The 15,241-nt window shown below is 51.2% G+C and overlaps 1 protein-coding gene across 2 annotated transcripts in view; it reads right to left on the bottom strand.

Moving 5' to 3' along the window:
- The window catches only part of DNAH1 (dynein axonemal heavy chain 1), a 74,980-nt gene that overhangs the window by 57,954 nt on the left and 1,785 nt on the right, over positions 1–15,241 (bottom strand). For both annotated transcript variants that reach the window (XM_032321474.1, XM_032321483.1), the window contains exons 2-8: positions 13,596–13,956; positions 12,493–12,565; positions 10,210–10,384; positions 9,631–9,787; positions 9,356–9,488; positions 6,632–6,793; positions 5,791–6,043 (exon numbers count right to left, since the gene is read on the bottom strand). In XM_032321474.1, coding sequence (XP_032177365.1) covers positions 5,791–6,043; positions 6,632–6,793; positions 9,356–9,488; positions 9,631–9,787; positions 10,210–10,384; positions 12,493–12,565; positions 13,596–13,937 — 1,295 coding nt within the window. In that variant the 5' untranslated portion in view covers positions 13,938–13,956. The remainder of the gene's footprint in view (positions 1–5,790; positions 6,044–6,631; positions 6,794–9,355; positions 9,489–9,630; positions 9,788–10,209; positions 10,385–12,492; positions 12,566–13,595; positions 13,957–15,241) is intronic.

Below are 15,241 nucleotides of genomic sequence, written 5' to 3'. Positions count from 1 at the left end.
GCCTCAGGGTCTTGGGATCGAGCCCCACATCAGGCTCTCTGCTTGGCAGGGAGCCTGCTTCCCCCTCTCTCTCTGCCTGCCTCTCTGCCTGCTTGTGATCTCTCTCTCTCTGTCAAATAAACAAATAAAATCTTAAAAAATATTTTTTAAATAAAATAAAATAAAAACAGATCTAAGGAGACAAATCATGATTATCTTCATAAGTAGTTTAAAAGCCTGTGACAAATAAACACTTGAGAAAACAGAAGTTTCAATGGATATGTTATTAAATAAAGTCCTAAAGCTAGCATTTTCTTAAGGGGGAAACTTACTAGAGGTACTCCCACTAATATTATGAACAAGGTGAGGATCCACCATCTCCACTACTGTTCAATATTGTACTGGAGGTATTAGAAAATGCAATTAGGCAAGAGAAAGTGATTAGAGGAATAAGAATTGGAAAAGAATAAGCAAAACTATCTCTATTTACAGTGACTGTATACTTAGAAAGCCCTGGAGAATCAATGATAAAACACATTCAAACAATTCAGTAAGGATTGTTTGTAATGGGATATAAAATTAGCATACACAAATCAGTAACAGTAATAGAGAAAATCCCATTTATAATAGTAACAAAGAAGACAAAATACTTAATATGCAAAACCTATGTGAGAAAAAGATAAAGCATTCTTAAAGACACAAAAGTAGTCTTGAACAAATGAATGAACATTCTTTGTTCTTGGATAGGACAGTTCAAGATCCTAAAGATATCAGCTGTACCTAAGTTAATTTAAAAATATAATGCAGGGGCACCTGGGTGGCTCAGTGGGTTAAAGCCTCTGCCTTCGCCTCAGGTCATAGTCTCAGGGTCCTGGGATCAAGCCCTACATTGGGCTCTCCGCTCAGCAGGGAGCCTGCTTCCTCCTCTCTCTCTGCCTGCCTCTCTGCCTACTTGTGATCTCTCTCTGTGTGTCAAATAAATAAATAAAATCTTTAAAAATAAATAAATAAAAATAAAAATATAATGCAATTCCATTAAAAATACAAAGGGCTTTTGTTTTGTTTTGTTGGTTTTTTTTTAAGAGAGAGATACTGCAAGCTTTGGGAGGGGCAGAGGGAGAGAGAGAGAATTCCAAGCAGGCCTCACTCTTAATGTGGAGCTTGACTTGGGACTCGATCCCCCCTGAGCCAAAATCAAGAGTCAGATGTCCAATCAACTGAGCCACTCAGGCACCCCCAAAATACAAAGTGTTTTTAAGATAGAACTAGAGGACTTGACACAATGCTCATGGGGAAATAAGCATGCAAATTCCTATCAAAATTCCAGCAATGAGAAAATCCCAACAACACTTTTTGCGAAAATAGAAAAATCCATCCTAGAAGTCATTGGAATCTCAGGAGACCCAAATAACCAAAACAATCTTGAAAAAGAACAAAGTGGGAGGTTTCACACTTTCTGATTCCAGAACTTAATGTAAAGCTGCAGTAATCAAAACAGTGTGGTACTGGCAGAAAGATATATAGACCAAAGGAAGGGAACAAAGAGTCCAGAAATAAACTCTCAAATATATATGGGTCAAACGATTTTCAACAAGGATGCCAAGACCATTCAATGGGGGAAAGAATGGTCTTTTCAACATACTGTGCTAGGAAAACTGCAGAAGAATATGCAGAAGAATAAAACTGGACCCTTAGCTAATCCCATTTACAAAAATTAACTCAAAATGGATCAAAGAACCTCATGTAAGAGTTAAAACTATAAAACTCTTAGAACAGATGGGGAAAAGCTTCATGACAGTAGATTTGGAAATGATCTCCTAACTATGACACTGAAGGCACAGGCAACAAAGGAAAAAAAATTAGAATTCATCAATGTGAAAAACCTGGTGTCCTAGTAATATAAAGGACACTATCAACAGAATAAAAAGGCAAACCAGGAGATGGGAGAAAGTACCACATAGCTGATGAGGGACTGATATCCAGAATATATGGAGAACTCATAAAACTCAACAACAAAGACCGAACAGCCGGATTCAAATATGGGCAAAGAATTTTAATAGACATTTCTCCAAAGAAGGACCTACTAATGGCCAATAAGCACATGAAAAGATGCCAACATCACTAAGCATTAGCGAAGTGCAAATACAAACCACAATGAAATACCACGGCATGTCCATCAGGATGACCATGGTAAAGGAAACAATGAAAAGAAATGTTGGCGAGGATGTGAAGAAGTTAGAACCCTGGAGCCCCACCGGTGGGAATATGCATTAGGGCGCCACCTAAGGCAGCTGGATGATGGCATCTCCAAAATTCCAAACAGGGTTTCGCAGATGCCAATGACGCCACCGGAGCTGTCCTGTGCTACCCTACCATGATGTTCTTAGACATTTGCCATCAACACGAGCCTTTGGGCCATGTATCTTTCGAGCCATTTGCAAAGTTCTAAAGAGAGCCAAAAACTTTTCTGCTCTGAGCATAGAGTGAAAGGATTTGGTTATAAAGTTTCCCGCTGTCACAGAATTATTCTAGGGTTCATGTGCCAAGGCGATGATGGCTTCCCATGCCATAATGACACTGGCGGCAGGTCCAGCCAGAGGGAGAAATCTGATGATGGGAATTTCAGCCTGAAGCACATGGGTCCTGGCATCTTGTCCATGGCAAATGCAGGACCCAACACGAATGTTCCTAGTGTTTCATCTGCATGACAAGGCTGTGTTTGGGGGGCAAGCATGTGGTCTTTGGCCAGGTGAAAGAGGGCAGAGGACCATGGAAACCATTGGGTGCTTTGGGTCCAGGAATGGCAAGAGCAGTTCCCCGTTCACCGTTACTGACTGTGGACAAACTCTAATAACTGTAATGTGTGTTTTATCTTAACCACCAGACGGTTCCTTCTCCCATCTGTTCATAATGGCCTACAATCTGTGCTTTCACTGTAGTTCTTTGGGTTCCATATTTTCCGTACCCCTCTCCAAGTCTAGATGGATTGCAAAGTTAAGTTTATGATTATGAAATAAAAACTAAACAACAACAAATAAAATTACCATATGACCTAACAACTCTACTTCCAGGTGTATGCCTGAAAGAATAGAAAGCGGGGACACGAAGAGAGATTTGTACACCCGTGTTCACAGTAGCCAAAATATGGCCGCAGCCCAAGTGTCCATCCCCAGATGAGCAGATAAACAAGATGCGGTATGTGCACACAATGGGCTAGTACAAGGAAAAAGAGGAAGTAAACTCCCACTCCTGTTACAACAGGCACGAACCTAAAAGACATTATACTCAGTGAAATAAGCCAGACACTAAAGGAAAAGCCTGTATGATTGCCCTCATACTTAGAGGAGTCAAATTCACAGAGACACAGAGTAGAATGGTGGTTGCCCCAGGCTGGGCGGAAATGGGAGTGGGGAATTATTGTTTAATGAGTACAGAGTTTCACAAAGTTCTGTGGATGGACAGTAGGGATGGTTGCACAACAGTGTGAAGTGCGTTTAACTTCCCTAAGCTGTGAACTTAAAAACAGTTAAAATAGTAAATTTTGGATCCATGCCACACACTATACATCAAGACGGAACAAGGATAGGAAACCATACAAGTACAGGAAGAAACCCTCAGTATGGAGAAGGGCCCTCAAACTATGACTCAAAACCCAGAGGTAATGGGAGAAATGATTAATAACATTATCTAGATAAATATTTTTAAAGTTATATTGCAAACATTACCATAAGCAAAGTCAAACTACAACTGACAAACCAGGAGAAAAAAGTTACAACACGAATCACAGATGAAGGACCAGTATCACTAATATATAAAGAACACTTAAAATCAGAGGGAGAAAAAAAAGCTCAAGAGCCTGGCTGGGGAGGGGGGCGGTGGGATGGGCAAAAGACATGAATAGGTGAGTTTCAAAAATATATTAAACTTACCCTTAATTGTATGAAAAGATGGAAAAAATGTTCAGCCTCACTTATAACAGTTCAGTCTTACTTACCTTGCTCCCTTACTTATCTTCCAGACTGGCAAAAGATCACATAGCATGACAACACACCCTTGGCAAGGCTGTGGGGGAACAGGCATTCACACGCTGCTGCAAATGGCACAACCCCCACGGAAGGAAATTTGGGGATAGCTAACCAAACTATAGATGTGCCTATCTTTTGCCTTAGCAATCCTGCTTCTCGGCTACCTGAAAGCTACCCCTCCATCACTACGGACATAGAAGGCACAAGGTTATTCGCTGTAGCACTGTCTGATTGCAACATCCTGGAAATGACCTAAATGCCTATATGATAGAGAACGGTCGAATAAGCCACAGTAAGCAAGGGTACATTCACACACTGGACTGCTGTACAGCTGTGAAAAAGAAGGAAGGAAATCCCAATGAGTTCTCAAGGATTGATTTCCAGGACGTACTAGAAGTGAGAAAGGTAACATGCAAAAAGATACCCATAGCGAGCCGCTCTCCGAGTAGGAAGGAAGGCGGTCTAAGAATACATATGCGTCTGCTCATTTGTGCAGAAAGAAATACAGAATGGACATAGCAGAAGCTCATGACAGGGTGGAAAGTGGGAGACCTAGAGAGGATAGAATGAATGGGGATGGCGAGGGACCGATCTGAGGATATCTTAATGAATACTGTTTGTCAGCGAGAGAAACAGATATAAAGAAAACTTCCACGAAATACATAAAACAAATGGACCACCCTGTATTTCATCAAATGAATATATCCCATTGAAGGCATGGGAAGAACTAAAGCAAATTAACTTCTGAATGCCCCCCAGGGTGAAGAGAAAAAGAACACTACATGTGTATCAAGTTCTGCTTAGTAAGGTTTTTCTTCTAAAGAGTATGAATTAGCAATTTGAAACTACTTTCTGTGCATTCTGGGACTGAACAAATATACTAGGAACAACGAATGGGAGCTGGTTTTCTTCTGCGGAGAGAAGTAACAAGTGAGAATGAGAATTAGGGGCAGTTTTAAGGTATCGCTATAGAACCCATGGTTTTTAACAGATAAATCAATAGACAGAAATAGACATGGGTGTGTGTGGAGGTTATACATAATAACAATGTAATATAATGTCATAATATATATATGCCCCAGATTTGTCTGGTCTAAGAACCTCAAAGCAATGATTTTCCAGTAGCAATGGGAGAATATCTAGTACCCAGATCTTGGCTTGTACATATCATTCCCCACTGAAAAGAACCAGGGCTCCTTGGAGAAATAGCTGATTTCAAGGCTGGGGTCTGGAGAAGGACAAGATGAGCCCAAAACTTCTTGCTGTGCCCAAAAGTATAGACACGCTCGAAGACCAACAGGAACACATCAGGACACAGAAATGAGCTTGAAGAGGTTCCCTCTGGCCCAATCTGGGGCTATTTGGGCATCAAAATATAAAATAGTAGCAACAGGGGGTGCCTGGGTGGCTCAGTGGGTTAAAGCCTCTGCCTTCAGCTCAGGTCATGATCTCAGGGCCCTGGGATCGAGTCCCACATTGGGCTCTCTGCTCAGCAGGGAGCCTGCTCCCCACCCCCTGCCTGCCTGTCTGCCTACTTGTGATCTCTGTCTATAAATAAATAAATAAAATCTTTAAAAAAAAATAGTAGCAACAGATTATAACCCTTCAAATAAAATAAGAATTCCTGGGTCTGTATTGATAATGAGAGATCTGGAGATGAACAAGACACCAGTTAGAGCCCAAAAGTCCGCAGTGCGGTGGGAGAGATGGCCCACAGATGAGCTCCAGGAGGAAGTGATGTTTGAGGATGGGGGTAGGGGTGGGGAAGGGTCTGGTGGGGACTCACGAGGGCCCTTTGCGCATCCGGGGTGTGCTCATGGCCCACTGCTTGATCTTGCTCAGGCTCTGCTCACTGATGAGCTGGTGGCCCTCGGAGGGCATGCAGTCCACGTACAGATTGTACAGCAGCAGAGCCTCTGTGTTCTTGCGCAGGGCATTGGCCTGGACCACACGCTGTGTGAACACGTGTGGGTCCTCGGCGCAGAAGAGCAGCTGGATCCGGGGCACCCAGTACTGGCATGTGAGGAGGGGGGGCCTTCCTGGGGCCAGGGGAGGAGAAGGGGACACAGAACACGATCAGACTCTCTGGGTTGCAACACTAGGCTCCAGCCTGGCTCTGTGATTGAGGCGTGGTGGCCCTGAGCAAGTGGTCTCCCCTTTCTGACACACTGTCACATCTGTAGAATGGGCACACTCCGTGGGTCGGCCTGCCTCACAGTTTGCCATGGTTGGATGTGAAAGTGCTCTGTCATCTGCAAAGAGCTGTGCACAGACGAAGAGTCCCCTGGGGTGGCTGCCCATGTCCCCATCCATCACTGCCACGTGGTGCGGGAGCGGGGGGTGGCACAAACATCACTGATCGATGGGCCTCAGACGCCTTTTTGGCAGTGTGTTGGGAGTGGTCCTGTCAGCGGCTCAGAGTGGGCCCATCAGATAATGGCAATCTGCCCTTCCTGGGGTCTCTGAGTGATGTGTCCTGGGGTTTTCACAGGTCAGGGGACAGACAGCCGCAGGACACACAGAGCAAGGGAGAATTCAGCCTGATGGGGCTCTGTTGGGGGGTGGGGGTTGGCCTCAGTCACGGGCCTATGTGGGGGGTCTGCAAGGGGCGGGCAGAGAGCTCCCACCTTCAGCGGTGACCCCTCCGTTCAGGATGGGCTTCCCACTCTCATCTCGCACCAAGCCGTTCTGGTCTGTCTTGTGTACCAGGTACAGCTTCTTCTCCTTGTCATAATCCAGGACGCCAACACTGCACCATTCATACTTGAGCTTCGGACTCTTGGGGTCCTCTGAAACAGGAGGCGAATCTGCCAGTGCTCTCTGCCCCAGGGTCGGCAGGGGCCTCTGAGTGTGGGCAGCAGGTGCTGGGAATGAGTCTCAGTGGCTACTAGTCTGGCCTCCCTCTCTGTAGGATGGACTGCCTCTAGCTCCAGCAAAGCAAGGCCCCTGTTTCCCCCAGCTGAGCTGGCCTCTGGGGGACCCCTGGTGAGGAGGAGCCAGAAGGACCAGGCTTCTCTGTCCTTGTGCTCTGTATGACCCCTTCATGGCCGACAGAGACAGGCCAGTGGGGCTGGGACGCGAGGCAAGAGAGCCCCAGGCACAGAGAGACCTGTTGAGGATGTAGTTGTAAAACTCCTCGAGTCTGAACTGGACCCCTTCAAGGTGACCAAAGCCAGAGTGAACCCCTTTCTGTGGGCTGCACATGGTAGTTGAGCCCCTAGGCCCCTCATATCAGGATAGGTCAGGGCAAAGTAGATGATGACCGCCCAGCAGTGGCCCCAAGCGGGCCTCACGGTCTGTTGGTCAGGATGGGCTTCCCTCCTACTTCCTCCGCTGAAAGCCTTTGCCCTATTCTTCAGCTCATCTCCTGCCACTACCAGCCCTACACATTTCTCTCCAGCCATACTGCATGTCAGGCTGTTCCTGTGACTTTGGAGCTTACTCCTGCCTCGGGGCCCTTGCACTGGCTATCATCTCTGCCTGGAATAGTCTTGGCTCAGGTCACCTTATCGCTGGCTTGTTCCTTGCTCAAATGGCTTCTCCTTGGAGAAACCATCTCTGTCTACAAGAGCACTTTTGCCCTGGGAACTCTCTGACTTGATACCCTGTTTGTGTCACTCACAGAGTCTAAAGCCACACCATGTATGCATCCTATCCTGGTGCTGGTTGGCCTCCTCACATTAGAGGCAGCTCGCCAAGGGCAGATGTGACCTTATCTGTGTTGGTCACAGCTGTGTCTCTGTACCTAGAACGGAAACTGGAATATAGTAGGTGCTCTGTATACTTTTGTGGAAAGAAGACGCACGTGGCACGGTGCCTAGCAGAAGTGCCTTAATATAAACTGATGGGTCCTACACACTGGGTTGACGAAAAACGGCTGGAAAGCTGGGTAAAGGAGCTTGCTGTGGTAAACTCGCTGGCTTTGCTTGTTTTGCTTTTCCCATCACTCCCCTTCCTATATGCTTTTTTTTTTTTTTGAAAAGGCTGACCTGTCTTGGCTCAGCTTAGAGAAAAAGATGTCACAAGAAACCCCAGGCAGAACACAAGAGGTCTCTAGCAGAATCGCTTCCTGCCAGCCCCTCAAGAAACCCCAGGCAGAACACAAGAGGTCTCTAGCAGAATCGCTTCCTGCCAGCCCCTCCTCCCACCGGCGGGGCTGCCTTTGGCTGAGCTTGGGCGAAGGGGTGTGGCCTGTGTGTAGGAGGGACCGGCAGAAACACTTGAGGAGGCTGGTACTCAGTGCATTTAAGGTTAATGCAGCCCCACACCTTCTGGTTTTATCACCAGAAATTGGAGATCTGGGAACAATTGAGTTAAATTATTTTTGTAATTAAGTCCAAAGTAAAGGGAACATTCTGGGTTTCTTGTCTAGTTCAGAGAAATTGATTCTAGCATTAACATGTTTTTAAATCGAAACATAAATTTACAGCTTGCTCAATGGACTTGCTGGTGGGGGGACCCCTGGAGGCTGAGCAGTCTTAAAACCAGCCAGCATGGCTCTCAGTCCTGGAGGCAGCCCACCAGAGCCCTACTCCCCACCCCAAAGCAGTGTGTCTGCCCACGGGTGCAGGGAGCAGAGGTGGCCCTCAGCCCTGCAGAGGGGGACAGCTACCGCCAACATCCTGCCTCCTAACCTGGATCTTCCTGGGATGCCCACACGGAGACCAGCCACGCAGGTCAGGTGGCAGCCAAGGACCACCACCCCCCCCACCCCCCGCCGCTTGTTCCCTCCAGCAGCAAACACAGCCGCAGACACAGACAAGGCAGAGATCTGCATGGACACATGTGTGGGGGGGTGGTAGTGGCAGAAGTATGAGTGTGTGCCGTGAAAACGGGTATGTGAGCGTGGGGAGCTGGCGTGTGAGGACGATGCTGGGGGCTTGTGAATGAGTGTTTGCAAGCAGACGGGTGAGCATGAGGGAGTGTGCTGTCCACCCTGTGGTGAGAGCGGAGAGGCCACAGGGACAGCTGGAGCTGTGGTGATTTCTGGGTGGCAGGATGGAAAGTCTTCACGTATGCCCCTTATGCACATTTGAACGTTTCCAACAAGACTGCGTATTTTTTTTTTTATCACCAGTAAATCAAAGATTTAAAAAAAAAAATACTAGACACCATCCAGCTGTCCCTTCCCCAGCCCTCCCACGATGTCATCCTTGGTCCTTCTATTTCATGCCTCTGTATGGCCTGCCCCTTAGTCTGCATCCCAGCTGGGAGGCCTCAAAGTGGGTGGGCTTTCACCTCCCATGGCCCCCAGCCCCCAGGGCAGCCCAGGAGTCCATGGCCGGACTGCTGCCCGTCAGGGATGCTGCAGACTGGGAGCCTTCCCTCCCAGCCCCACCGGCCCTGCTCACCGTGCCCCAGGATGTCATCAGTGGGCAGGAGGGCTTTTCCAGGGACGGGTTTCCTGACCTGAGACCCCGGCTCCAAGCCCATGTTGATCCACTCGCTGGGAGTGCGGCAATCAAACTCTTCATTGTCAAACACCTGGAAGAAACGGGCAGAGGGTGGGGACAGAGAGCTCACCCCTAGCAGGGCCAAATGGACGGGGTGTACCAGAGGATGGGGGAGGGTGAAGGCTGGGCTCCTCTGGGCCTCCACCCCAGCCCTCTGTGGAAACTAGGCTCACCTTCAGCGGGAGATAGACGGGGAAGAGCGGGTCATGGCCCTGCTCGATGGTCTGGGGGTTTTGGGGATCTGGATGCCTGGGCATGAGCATGTTGGAGTCGATGCCCTCATTAGCCAGTAACTGGTTGATGTCCAGACTCAGGTACAGCCGCTTCCTCCTGGCCGAGGGGGACGAGGGGATCTCATGTGAGGTGGCTTCACAGGCACCAGCAAGGACCCACAGGGTGGGAGGGGAGGATAGGAGTGTGGCCCAGGGACACCTGCGGGCCCCCCACCCCTGCTGGAACTCATCAGGAAGTGGTGTCGGGAGTGGGGCTGGTGTCCTGGGCCCCAGTTGCCCTCTGTCCTGCCTGGCAATTCCACTGTTTTGACTCAAAGGCCACCCTCCCCATTTCCACAGCAAGGAAGGCAGTGTGTTCCTATCAAGAAACCAAAGGGCTAGAAGGTTTGCACAGAGACCCGTTTTCATAACCTCTGCTATGAGGATGGTCACCTAGTTGCCTGCTGTCCCTCGCCCCCTTGAGTTGGGTGGATGCCCCCTCCCAGAGGACCAGCCTGCCCGCTGCCAACTCAGCCATACCTCTCGATCTCAATCTTGCGGGGACACTGGCCTGGCAGCACCAGGAAAGGCACCTGCACCTTGGGCTCATAGGCCTGCGGCGGGAAGTCAGTCTGAGTGAGCATCTGGGTGGTGGACCCAATATGCTGCTGCTCCAGGTAATCGTCAAAGTCCTCAGGAATCTCAAAGGTTCTGACTGCAGGCAGAGGCACAGACGGGAATGGCAGGGGTTTGGGCCAGGGCCCAATACTCCCCAAGGCGAAGTACTAGGGACCAGGCATGCATGCTTTGGGGCCAGGGAAGCTCAGAGCTTGTCTGTGGCTGGCAGTGGTGAGGAGAAGGGAGATTTGGCACCAAGCGCCCAAGAGAGTGCAAACCTGGAGGACAAGGGCCTCTGGAAAGGCCTCCTGCTCTCCGTGTCCAGAGCCAGCATGTTCAGTCATCTCTTCCCCACACCCCTCATCCCCAACACTGGTGGCCCTTGTGCAAGCCGGATGCTGAATCCAATGACCAATGGGGATTATAACTGGACAGGAAGGCAAAGTGGTAGCTCCCTGACGCCCCTACTCCAGAGGCCCCAGGTATAGCAATGGTCAATGCTATTCAACCCCCAGGAGCATTTCCAAAGTCAAGGCATTCTGGATACGGTATGAGCGGGTAGCGCCATCACCCTGGCCCTGTAGGACATTCAGAGCACAAAATGGCCACCCATACTTAGACAACCAGGGCAGCTGGTGGGGAGAGACCCATCGGTAGGGTGACCATTCCAGTCTGCCTGGAACTTAGGGATTCCCGGGACTTGGGATGTTAAGAGTAAAGGAAAGTCCCGAGAAGTGGGGAAAGGGGGTATGGGAATATGCTCTGGGAGATGAGTCACCTTTCCCAGGAGCCGGGGAGGCTCACAGAAGCTCAGTGATGGCCCCCATCCAATCTCCTGGGAGGCCCTGGTGACCCCCGCCTTGGGCCACACCACCTCTCCAGAGACAAGAGGTAATCACACTTCAGGACAGCCCACCTTGGGATTAGCCGCTGGGGCTCCATAGAAGACTTGAGAGACTCAGCAGAGGCCACCGGTCCTCAGCTGAAGTCTGCTCTCCTCCCAAGTTGTCAGGTGCTCAAGTAACCTCACAGTACCAAAAAGGCATGGCTAATCATGTTTTTGAGCCTGTGGGTCCACGACACCATTCCCCTCCCAGGATCATGGGCTTCTGGGCCCAGCCCTGAATCCCAGGGGCCAAGGAGGAGGCAGGGTGAAGACAACCAAGCCTGGCCTTCAGCTGTGCCCGTGAGTCCCAGACAGGCTTCTCAAGTCCTCCCCTTGGCCTTCCAGCCACAGAGTGGACTTCTATGGCCTGGAAGCCACCATCCTGTGGCCTTCTGGGGGACTGCTTTTCCTCAGGCAGGTGGGGGTGCAGAGCCGCCGAGCAACCCCACTCCACTCTCCCATGGATGGTGGGAGCCACACACAGCCTTTAGATCTGTGCTCTGTAAGCATTTCTGAGCCCCAGTTGTCTGGGAGACTATAGAGCACAATAGCCCGGATCCTCAGCTCACTGCACAAATGCACATACACGTGCTGTTTCCTGGGCCACTTCTGGGGCTTCCCAGATCCCACAAGGCTCAGGGGCACCGAGAGGACTAATCTGGGAGATGCCGGCAAAAGAGTCAAGCCGCTCCCAGAGCTTGGGAGCGATTGAAGGGGCCTGATTGAAGGGGTTATCCCGTCTGCCAGCCAGGTGGGAGGGTCCCCAGCCAGTTCCTCTCTGCCACTCAGGGCCCCAACCAGCTTGCTGCCTCTCCTGTGGAGACGGCCCCACACCCCACAGTCCTGTCCCAGACCTTACAAGACTCAGTGCATAGCCTCGGAGGAAGGAGAGTCACCCTTTGCCCCTTCAGCAGAGATCTCCTATGCTAGGTCCTGCTCTAGGTGCTGGTGTCCCTGCGAGGACCACTCAGACACGGCCCTGGCCTCCTCCAAGCTCATGCTCCAGGGGAGGGAGAAAACAGAATTTACACAAGTAAACACCCTAGTGTCTTCAGCCAGGCAGAGAACGGATGCTCTGGCCCTGAGCAGCTCAGCCACCGTGGAGCCCTCGTCACAGCTCTGCTAAGAGGAACAGAAAGCTGTGCTTCACTGAGCACTAACCATTAGCTTGGTCCTCACAAAGCACCTTATGTCTTGTTACCCCCATTTTACAGCTGAGGAAACTGAGATCCCAAGCCAAGCAGAAATAATCTCTCTAAGACCAGAGGTCCTGCTTCTAAATGCACCCACCCATCCACCCTGCCCCTCTGGGCACTGACCGTTTGGAGTAAACTGGTCAAGGTCGGCCTGTCGCAGGAGGTCTTGGCTCATGCAGGGACCACGGCACACTTCCTAAAACCAAATCCCAGAGCTCTGAGGGGGTGTAAACATCCTGGGGAGAGGCAGGAACTGGGAGGGACCACAAGGCCAAATGTCTCCCCCAAACCCACCGGGAAACCCCCAGGGTCGCGGGGATGGGGCAGAACCAGTGAGTTTCCACAATTCCCCTTTCAGAGGCCACAGTGGACAATAAGCTGCAGCCACCTAGGACACCCCTGACCCCACCTGCTTCTGGTCCTGCACAGCTCCAGCTCCCTCCTTCCTCTGAGATCACCCCTGCTGTGTCCAGGGGCTGAGCCACAAGATGGAGGGACCACAGTGCCAGCGTGTGTCTCTGTGCATGTCTCCTCCACCAAGGGCAAGTCTGGCACCCCCAGCATAGTGAGGGTTGGTGGTTTCTTGCCCTATCTCTCTTGACCCGTCCTGGCTAGAACTTTCCTAAGGCTGTCCAGGACTCTGGGGCTCTTTGAACCTTCCCCTAGTTATCCCCTCTCCAATGTCCCCCTCCCCCAAAGCCTTAATCTGTCCCCTCACCTTCTTTCCTCCTCCTCTACACAGGCCATGGCCTCTGTCAGGGTCCTCAAGCCCCCTGCCAGCCACCCAGTAAACACATGGTATGCCACCTTGTCCAAGGAACCCCTCCCCAACCAGAGCTGGGGGAGGACTCCCCCACCAAAGCCATTGCCCCGTGACAGTACGGACATAGATGTCTCATCTTCACTGTCACCAGTGCTCAGCCCAGGGCCTGTCGCACAGGAGATACTTGGTAATGAACTGTTGAATGAGAGGACAAGTAGATGGAGGAACAGACGGATGGATGGTCAGGTGGATGGTCTGGTGGATGGTCAGGTGGATGGGCGGATGGAAGGACAATTTACTAGACAGACAGATGGCTAGATGGCCAGACGGACAAGTGAAGAAATGGACTGATGGAGAGAAGGAACAAAGGGAGGGAGGGGCGGAGGAAGGAAAGAAGGGAGGGGGGTGGTGACTGGAACCCACAGGAGAGCTTTGACTGGGTAGGGGACAGCTCCACACTCACCCCAATTTGATCTAAGCTTCCAGGGCTGAGGATGTCCGAGTAGAACCCACGCTGCTTCATCAGGGGGTACTTCTTATCAGTGCCTGTCAGGGGCAACTTCCGGGGCTGCCCCAAGTCTGAGAGCGTGGGTGGGGACAGGGGCGAAGGCAGGGGATCGGGGTCAGCACTTGGGAGAGGCTTCTCTGACCCAAAATCTGGTCCCAGAAGAATCCTCCCCAGGTTATACTCTAGGTCTGCATGGGTCCTCTTCAGACCACACTCTTGGTCCACGGGAGTCCCATCGCACTCTGGGCCCTGAGGGGTCCTTCCTGGGCTCTGGCCTTCTCTGTTAGGCTGCTCCATGCTGCTTCTCAGGGCGCTCCTAGGAGAAGATACTGGCATTACTGGGATCTTGCCAGCTTATGCTCAGCCCCCAGGGGCACCAGGACACAGGGATGCCTTGTCTGCATCTTGCAACAAGCCACAGCCCTCCACGCAGGCTTGGGGACAGAGGCAGGGGTCTCCTAATCTGGACAGAGACACAGTGCCAGGCGGGTCCCCCTGGGAGACAGCAGGGCCTTCCCTGGGTGCTGCATGTGAGAAATGTCTTAACAAACGCCTACGCTGACCCAAGCAACGCCCTCTCCCCACTCCCCCCACCCCAAACCCGCACACTGGCACAAAGCAAACTTGTGGTACAGGCTGCCTTGTTGGCTGGGCATGTAATGCTCTGTCATCTCCATTTTAGCCACCAGGTGCGCCTGGCTGGCCTAGGCTTCCTGTTGGATCACTGCAGGGGAATCCTGCCTGGAGGGGTCTGGAAGGCAGGTTGGGCAGCCAGGACTGTCTGGATCAAAGCTACCCAGCAGTGCTAAAGCTGAGGGCAGCTGCTGAATCCATTTCTAAGAAGAGGGGAGGGGGGGAGTTGGCAAGGCCACAGTAGGGCCCATAAAAGGCAGATGGGACTCTGGCAGGAAGCCCCAAACTCTGAGCCCAAAGGCAGCCCAGCTTCTAGCCAGTCAGGCGTGGCCTACCAGAACTCAGCTCCCTGAATCCACTCCCTGGTGGCCAGCCACCTCCCAAGGCCAGCGCCAAAAACATTGTTGAGGCTGGCCTATCCTGCTGACAGTCACCAGCCCTTCCCAGAGTACCTTAAAGGACAGAGGATCTGCTGAGGCTCAGCCCCATCGTGGCTGCAAACACACAGAGGTCTGCTCATTTTTGAACGAAATCACTGAACAGAGCAGCTCTTGGAGAGTCTGGGGACCCCACGCCACAGGAGGGCTTCCCACTCTCTGGTTTCCCCAGCTTTCAAATGTGTTTCAATATATTTGGCTGCGGAGCTGGTGTGTCATCGGGCTCCGCCAAGATAACAGATGGAGAAATGTCCAGGAAAGCACAATGTTGCTGGAGGCAAAGGGAGTCTGTGATGGGGAGTGTGGGGGGTAGCAGCTCTTGCTCCTATGAGCCCTCTCCCTCTGAGCGGATTGGCAGTGGGGACCTCATTCAGGCACATCCCAAGAAGGAAGGCATGAGAGGGAGTTGCAAACCCAGAATCCTGCTTCCCCTCCATCCCTCGGCCCTTTACAAAGATCCAAGGCTCCCTTCCCATTCCACCCCAGCTCTGAGCACCTGTACGCTGCTGGTGTGCATGGGACCTGCTGACA

The sequence above is a fragment of the Mustela erminea genome, chromosome 1 (assembly GCF_009829155.1).
Source record: "Mustela erminea isolate mMusErm1 chromosome 1, mMusErm1.Pri, whole genome shotgun sequence".
Classification (NCBI taxonomy): domain Eukaryota; kingdom Metazoa; phylum Chordata; class Mammalia; order Carnivora; family Mustelidae; genus Mustela; species Mustela erminea.
This window is presented reverse-complemented; position numbering and strand designations above follow the sequence as displayed.